General features: G+C 33.4%; 1 protein-coding gene across 1 annotated transcript; it reads left to right on the plus strand.

Annotated features, from left to right (window-relative positions):
* Window positions 1–2,911: 2,911 nt before the first annotated feature.
* LOC122073766 lies at window positions 2,912–5,205 on the plus strand. Its single transcript, XM_042638394.1, has 4 exons — window positions 2,912–3,400; window positions 3,506–3,625; window positions 3,774–5,075; window positions 5,179–5,205. The coding sequence occupies exons 1-4, from the start codon at window positions 2,912–2,914 to the stop codon at window positions 5,203–5,205; spliced, it is 1,938 nt and encodes a 645-aa protein (XP_042494328.1).
* Window positions 5,206–8,943: the final 3,738 nt, after the last annotated feature.

Below are 8,943 nucleotides of genomic sequence, written 5' to 3' on the forward strand. Positions count from 1 at the left end.
TTTTTTTTTTTTTGGTATAACATTCTCACATTTTCTAATTTGTTTAATCTTTTTGTCCAGGTTGTTGATATATTTCTTGTTCCGAATCCGGTTTCAAGATCGCTGTGCAGATATTTTGTTGTCCTCTTAGGGATTTTACGTTTATTGCATTTGATGGTGTAATAAAGTTCTAATAAATTTTTGTTTCATAATAAGATTATTGTGGTCTCAGATGCTCTCGATGTCAATTCTCAAGTTGTTTTCTTTTACTCTATTTGAACTTTTTGGGTAAGACTGACTTGAGTTGTTTTGTGGATTGCTGAAAGCATTGTAATGTTTCCTAGACCACCTAAGTACCTTACTGTCTCATTGGTAGCCTACCCAAGTTTTGCGTGGCTATACCAATCAAACCTCTCCCCATCCAGTGAAGCAGGCTTGCATTGATTTCCATGTCTAATGCTTTGAATCATGTTAAAATAAATTACTTATAGGCACCATTTGTCAAGTATTCCCATTTCAAATTTTCAAAAGCTGCCTCTCTAATTCCAAAAATTTCCCCTCCCATATTGAATTTACCTTTTTCCCCATTGTTTTGAAATTTTCTATTAATTTTTTCAACTCCTAGGAATTTTGTATACGTTAATTTTGTGTTTTGGTATTTTCTTCCCCCCCCCCTCCTATGAAAAAATAAAATAAGAAATGATTGGAAGTTAGAACTGTGGGAGGTTTAGGTTTTTTTTTATAGGTGGTCATGCTTTCTTCCTTTTCCTCTCCTCCATTTTGGCAAAGACAATGTTTTTGGTCGTCATAGACATTGTGAGGTGTGATATTTTTGGTCTCTATCTCTCTCTCTCTCTCTCTTTCTCTCTCTCTCTAATGTTGACCTATGATTGGGGTTTTATTTCATCTTCAATTTCTTACAATTATTATAACTTATTTATATCCTGCTTTAATTAGCAACCTTGCTACCTAAATCTACTGTAAGCATCTCTCAAGTTGTATTTCTTTCTCTTTTGAGAGTCTTAAACTGTTATTAAGAATGATAAATTCCTTGGGTTTAAGTTAAATGTCCTGTTGCACAAATTTTTTTTTTTATTTTGGTATAACATTCTCACATTTTCTAATTTGTTTAATCTTTTTTTCTAGGTTGTTGATATATTTCTTGTTGTTTTTGTGAAGTTGGTGTGGTATGGATTTCTCAATTACCTTTTTATTTGAATTCCATATATAGGGTCTATAACCTTAAACATGTCCCCCATTCTGCATAGTGTTTACTTCCAATAGATTTACTTTTTAAAATCTAGGCTTGTTCAAATTGTAACTCAATTGCCTTTCCTTTATTAGATCACTATGCCAATAAAATATATAGCAACTGACACTCAACGTCAAAGATACAATGGAAATAAAAGGACCATTAGAGAAACCCATCATACAAATAAAAGAAACAAAAATCAGGCATGGCTACTGAAAGCCCAACTTGCCGAATCAAGTTCTACAACTTCAAATTTTGAAAATTTTGAAAATCAACCATCTAGTTTGAAAGGTTAGTATTAGAATAATTATATTTTAAAAATTATTAAGATTAATTTGATTTTTATTTATTTATTATTTTTTTTTTGGACACAGGAGTATTTGAACCACAAAATTCTACAGTACATGTACTTAAAAAAGTACCTGTACCTGTATTGTGGAGCGAAGAAATTTGAATATGAACCACCTTCATTCTGTTGTTGTAATGGAAATGTTGTTTTGGCATCTACAACAGTTCCAGATGAATTATATACTTTATTTACTTCTCAAAAATCTGAAGCCATTGAATTCCATAGATATATACGTGCTTACAATAGTATATTTTCCTTCACATCTCTTGGAGTTCATGTCGACAAAGATCTTGCAAATGGTAAAGATGGTATATATACCTTTAGAGCTCAAGGACAATTATATCATGATTTGCCTCCAATTTTTCCGGAAAAAGACAATCCATGCTATTTGCAATTATACTTTTATGATATTGATAATGAACTTCAGAATATGATGAAAGTGTTACAAGATTCAAAACTCAAAGAGCCTATCGTGTCAAAACTAATGGATATCCTATCAATTAATTCATACGCAAGGTTCTTTAAAAGTTTGAAAGACGTTCATTTGTTGGAGAATAATGAGATTATAATCACAAGTGACGTACATCTTGATCAGAGAGTTTACAATATACCATCAGTCGACCAAGTTGCAGCTATTTGGGTAGAAGGAAATAATCCCCATAGAACTGAAAATTGTGATATGGTAATAGAAGGACATTCAGGAAAGAAACATCGAGTGGTACATTATTATGGTTGTTATGATGCCTTACAATATCCTCTTTTATATCCAAATGGGGAAGCTGGCTGGCACATGAGCATTAAACAAAAGAATTTAACAGGTAGAGTTTTGCATGATTTAACAAGCGAGGAGTCTATATTTAATAGAGAAGGCGACTTTGAAGGTATGTTTAACTATTAGATTTATATTTTTTAATGTTTAAGGTTTAAATATTAAAATAATTTATATATGTCAAATTATAGGATTTGATGAGAGTAACAAGAACAGGGTATCTCCCAGAGCATATTATTGTCATAAGCTTCAGATTCGAGATGGTCATCATTCTATTCTTCTATATGCTGGTCGATTGCTACATCAATATGTTGTAGATATGTATATCAAAATTGAAGCAACACGATTAGATTTTTTTCGAGCAAAACAGTCAAATATCCGAGCAGAATTATATCAAGGAATAGTTGATAGTGTTTTAGCTAGAGAAACAAGAGGTGATCAAGTTGGGACAAAGTTTGTTTTACCAGCATCATTTATTGGAGGACCAAGAGATATGCGTCGAAGGTATCTTGATGCTATATCTTTAGTACAAAAATATGGAAAACCTGATTTTTTTATCACTATGACATGCAATCCAGACTGGGTTGAGATACAAGAAGAATTAAAACAAGGACAAGTTCCACAAGATAGACGAGATCTTACAGCCAAGATATTTCGAGCAAAGTTACATGATCTAAAAGATCAATTATTCAAGAAAGGGATCCTTGGTAAAGTGGCTGCACACGTACATGTTGTTGAATTTCAAAAAAGGGGGCTTCCACATGCACACATACTGATAATTATGCACAAGGACTTCAAGATAACAAATGCTGATGTTTTTGATAAATTTGTATGTGCAGAAATTCCAGATTTTAATGAAGATCCAGTTTTATATGAGAAAGTTATGAAACATATGATGCACGGACCCTGTGGAGATTTGAATAAACTAAATGCTTGTATGAGGAATGGAGTGTGTAAGAGTCGATATCCTCGTTCATTTATTGAAAATACCATGCAAGGTAAAGATTCTTACCCTATTTATAGACGAAGAAATACTGGAATACAAGTTAAGGTATGACGACATTATTTGGATAACAGATGGGTTGTTCCTTATAATTCATACATTTTGACAAGATATGATTGCCATATTAATGTTGAGATATGTTCTGGATTGAAGGCAGTAAAGTACCTATACAAATATGTTTATAAAGGACATGATCGTGTGGCTGTTTCTATATCACATGGTAATGGAGAATATTTACTTGATGAAATCAAGCAATATAGAGATGCAAGATGGGTGTCAGCACCAGAAGCCATATGGAGAATTTTTTAATTCAATTTGAATGAAATGTTCCCATATGTTATCAATTCACAACTGCATCTACCCAATAGGCAAATGATATGGTACTGGGAGAAACAAGATTTGAAAATTTTCCTTCATTCAGATACTTGTTTATTGTGAGCTTGGTGATGTTAGAAAGCTATGGAGTAATCATTATGAAGCATTGTCTGAAGACATTAAGAAAACAAGTGCAGATTCTGAATATTATACATTAGAAACAATAAGAAGTGTGAATTCTTTCTTACAAAGCATGGGAAAAAGTGACAAAGATTATGATTTGTCCCAACTTAAAGAAAATTGCAATCAGTTAAATGGAAAGCAACCAAGAGAAATTGTAGATGAATTTTCTATAAAAGTTCCTCCAGAAGATTATGATGCGGCAAATAAGTTGAATCCCGAGCAATACAATGCATACAATGAAATTCTAAACCAAGTGAATGATAGCCAAAGTGGCATTTTTTTAATTGATGGGCTAGGAGGTACAGGAAAGACATTTTTATATCGTGCACTACTTGCAACGATAAGATCAAAGAATCAAATTGCTCTTCCAACAGCAACCTCAGGGGTAGCAGCTGCAATAATGCCAGGAGGTAGGACAGCTCATTCAAGGTTTAAAATTCCAATAAGTATCGATGATTCAAGTGTTTGCAATTTTTCAAAGCAAAGTGCCACAACTAAGTTAATAAGAAAAGCAAAACTTATCATATGGGATGAAGCGCCAATGGCAAAACGTCAAGCAATTGAAGCGTTTGATAGGACATTGCAGGATATAACAAACAACTCAGAACCATTTGGAGGAAAGGTTGTCATATTCGGAGGAGATTTTAGGCAAGTACTTCCAGTGGTTCCTCGTGGTACGAGAACAGAAACTGTGGATGCAAGTTTAGTAATGTCATATTTATGGCCAAAAATGAAGAAATTGCAATTGACAACCAATATGAGGGCAATCAGTGATTCTTCTTTCAGTGAATTTCTATTATGTGTCGGTAATGGGGAAGATCCAACTGAATATGAAGATTTGATTCACATATCAAATGAAATGGTCATAAAATATGACGATGAAAAAAAATCTGAAGATGAGTTGATAAATGCAATATTTCATGCATTACAACAGCATGCATATTCGACAGAATACATTACACAACGAGCAATCTTAGCTACAAAGAACGAAACAGTAGACAAATTAAATGACAAACTTATTGATCTATTTGCAGGAGATAGTGTTACATATTATAGCTTTGATTCAGCAATTGATGATGTAGAAACTCAATATCCAGAAGAATTCCTCAATTCATTGGCTCCGAAGGGACTTCCACCTCATAAATTAGTTTTGAAGAAGAATTGTCCAATAATGATTTTAAGGAATTTGAATCCTTCACATGGAGAATGTAATGGAACCCGTATGGTTTGTCGTCAATTTCAAAAAAATGTTATCCTAGCAGAGATTACAATAGGACAATTTACTAGTAACCTTGTTCCTCTTCCTAGAATCCCACTTTCTCCAGCAGAAAATGAAGGATATCCTTTCCATTTGAAAAGAGAACAATTCCCAATTCGGCTTAGCTTTGCAATGACAATAAATAAAGCACAAGGGCAAACAATACCACATGTTGGAGTATATCTACCCGAATCGGCTTTTTCACATGGACAATTGTACGTAGCATTATCAAGAGGTATATCAATGTCAACAACAAAGGTTTTAGTCAAAGACAAGAAGGAAGGAAAAAAAACCGGATCGTATACAAGAAACGTGGTCTACAAAGAAGTTCTATTACCAAGAAGGTATGATTTACAAACTAATATAAGCAAAAAAATATTAATTAAAATAAATATATTGTTAGTAGGCAGTATCATTAATATTTATTTTTATTTATAGGATCACTGATTTGACCACAAATATTGATGAAGAGTAATGTAGTGGAACCTCAACAAATCGAGACTTTGAGAAATTTTGAGGCTGTCAACCAGGAATCACAACATTCAGATCACTCATTGTTTCACGTAATCACGCTTGTCAGTTGTTGGCATTTTAGATTTTTTCTGACAAGATTGTTCTTCACTTTTATAGATTCTATTTAATACTTACCCTCTATGGTTTCAGAAGCGACGAATGAAGTTTTACACAGGCTTTGCAAATTCAAGTATGATAGTGGTACTGTGGAAGAACTCAATGTTGATATGCAATGTGAATAGCAGAATGCAATAGGGCAAATAGTCCTACAATATGCCAAAGCAATAAAGGAAACTGTATTTAAGCAACTGCGTGTATTTCGTAATGGTCAGATAAGACTTTTTTATACACTTGATCTAAAGGTTACTGTGTAATTACTTGGTTTTATCTAAAAGTAGTTCTTAATTCCAATAGTATTACTGACTGCCATTTTCTTTTGCGTGTGAACTTCCTCCATTAGATTTTTTAAATTTAGTAGGTTTCTTAAAAATGGTAAGGCCCTTTTTCCTGTATTACTAAAGTGCCTACCAGTTTCTCTTTATTCATATTCCCTTCACTTGAAGGTCTTCAATTCAATACCATATTTCGACCTGTCACACTTTCATGTGGCAATTTTTGAAATTCAGAGTCATGGTGTTAGTGATGGATTTAGATGCACAAATCTAATAGTACTGGTGAGACATGCTGTTAGTGATGAATTTTGATGCACAAACTTGCTTATGTAGATTTTGAGATTTGATTTATTATTATTATTATGTAGCATTAAGGGTCATAGAGACCTTGCAATCAAATGGAGAGCCTGATGTGTTTGCTTATAATGCAGTGATCAGTGAGTTTTGTAAGCTGAACCTCATCAATTCTGCTATTAAAGTCTTGGACCATATGAGAACCCGAGGTTGTTTACCTGATGTAGTCACATATATTATATTAGAGGGAAGCTTGGATTAGCTCTCAGAATCTTGGATCACTTACTGAAGGATAATTGTTGCCTAAATGTGATTACTTATAGTATCCTGATTGATGCAACCATTGATGCAGGTGGTATAGATGATGCAACATATATGAGGAAATGCTTATGTTATTTGTTCTTTACTTTGTTTTGAAGCTCTCTATTTTTGAGTTTTTCATTTCTCCATTTTGTTCATTACATGCTCTCAGTTACCTTTAATGTGTATGTGCTTCATGAATATTCCTTTAATATTCTCTGATCAGAATCATAGCAGGATAAAGCATGGGTATCAATTCTCCAGTATTCACAAGGACTCTAGAAATTTACCTTCATTTAACCCTCAACCTGGAGCTGAGTAGCATCAAACCATCCCAGCTTCAAACTATATGCCAATAACAAGGTTGTTTTTCTACCTTTTCACTATGTCCAATTAGTAGTACTTATAAATTAATATACTTGTATATCAAAGATCTACATTCCAATACAAATCAAAGTAAATAATTGGCAAGAGAAAAGGGCTTTGTGATGGTTGGCTATACATGTATATCAAAGATCTACATTCCATTACAAATCAAAGTAAATAATGGGCAAGAGAAAAGGGCTTTGTGATGGTTGGCCACAGTATGCAGCCATTAAATAAAATTCATAGCTCTAGAATGTTTGAACAGATAACAAATTACGAAGAGGCCAATTCTGATGATTCAATTTAATTTTTATTAGGTAAGAAGAATTAAGAAATTGTTTAGCTTCCCTGGATTTTGTTAAGTTTCATGACTAACAACTGTTTTCTCTAGCTTCAACTAAGTTGATTGGTCCTAAGAGATGTTTATTGCTGGAATCAGACTTCTGACATTCCAGTTCTGGTTCAACTAACCTATCCAGTATAATTTCATTTATATTTAAAAGTCATTTCATCAGGAAGCAGCCCAGTGAAATATATAGGATGTTCATATTAGGAATCCGAAGTTCTATAATACATTGTAATTAAAATCTATTTCAGGCAAGTCAATCATTGTTTTAAATTTGCTTTGGGTTATAAGATAAGCTACAGCTTAGTGGATATATAGAAATTCAGAAAATATGAGCAACATACAGCATAGGAGTAGGAGATCCCTGTGATCAGAGTTGTGAGTTTACTGGACATCTTCAATTGATAGCTTCAACCTAAATATGCAAATTACAGGGCATACTGAAGCTCATATTTGTGCAACCTGGCAGTTTAATAAAGAATGCCTACTAAATAGAAGTTCTCTATAAGTTAATTCAAGAAGCTAGAAGCTTAACTCTTGGAAAATTGAAAATTTTTTAGAGTCCGGTTGCGAGGTCTGAATGGTAGGTATGAATCATAGTTCAAATTTTTCTTGATCTATTCCCATATATTTCAGTGTCACATACTCGATATATCCAACAAGGTAGAATTCTCTCCAGATGACAGACCACTCTCTTATATAATATGACAATTATAACAAGTCACACACTCATATTCTGGAAATACAAAAACAAAAGAATTCCGCGATCGAACTACAAGAATGGCCTAAAAACCCGAGTCCTAAAGTTTGTGCATTATTGGACGGGGAATGTTGGTTTATAGGTGCAGTGGTTGGAGGCTTGCTGGCCCAGTTCAGATGATGAGGTTGCTTTTTTTGTGGAAGATGATTTGGAGGTTTCACTTTATTATAAGTTCCTTAAAACTTTAATTGCTCACTATTATTATAATTCTTCAAACTTTAGTCTGTCGATTTATGGTGCATCAATGCAAAGGCCGAGGTTTGTTGCAGGCAAGTTTTCTGATCCAATTTGATCTGCAGATCTGTTTCGATCTGTGAGTTTCAAGTAGTGGAGCTCTTCAGTTATTTTTTGAAATTTTCTTGATTGTATTGGGTGCAATATCTAATAATCAAGGTAAGTAGACACATTTTTACTGAATTAAGAAGTTTTACTTTGTTTTGAAGCTTTCTATTTTTGAGTTTTTCAATTCTCCATTTTGTTCATTAAATGCTCTCTATTACCTTTAACGTGTATGTGCTTCATGAATACTCATTTAATATTCTCTGGCCATTTTCTTTTCCTGTAATAATAATCTACTCTCAATTTTATCATATTGGCTGGACTTCCCCCACCTATCTTCCCTTGGTTATTCCCTAATGAACTCAATCCCTGTAAGGATATATTTATTTTATTGATGCTTATTTCGTGCTCCCTCCCCTTCCTGTATTTTGTTTGGGTTGTGAAATACTTCATGCCAAATTTATTGTTCATGATTATGAGGCTAAAAAATATTGTTACTATGGTTCTTTGCAGGCTGCCAATGGAGTTAGGTTGTTCACAATCTTTGATGCCATTGCACAATGTTACTGCTTCAGCATTATTCAT

Source organism: Macadamia integrifolia, chromosome 3 (genome assembly GCF_013358625.1).
Source record: "Macadamia integrifolia cultivar HAES 741 chromosome 3, SCU_Mint_v3, whole genome shotgun sequence".
Lineage (NCBI taxonomy): Eukaryota > Viridiplantae > Streptophyta > Magnoliopsida > Proteales > Proteaceae > Macadamia > Macadamia integrifolia.

Coding starts and splice junctions, on each gene's coding strand:
- LOC122073766 (XM_042638394.1), top strand. CDS start 2,912: ATGACATGCAATCCAGACTGGGTTGAGATACAAGAAGAATTAAAACAA. Junction 3,401..3,505: donor ATACTGGAATACAAGTTAAG/GTATGACGACAT, acceptor TCTGGATTGAAG/GCAGTAAAGTACCTATACAA. Junction 3,626..3,773: donor AATATAGAGATGCAAGATGG/GTGTCAGCACCA, acceptor TCCTTCATTCAG/ATACTTGTTTATTGTGAGCT.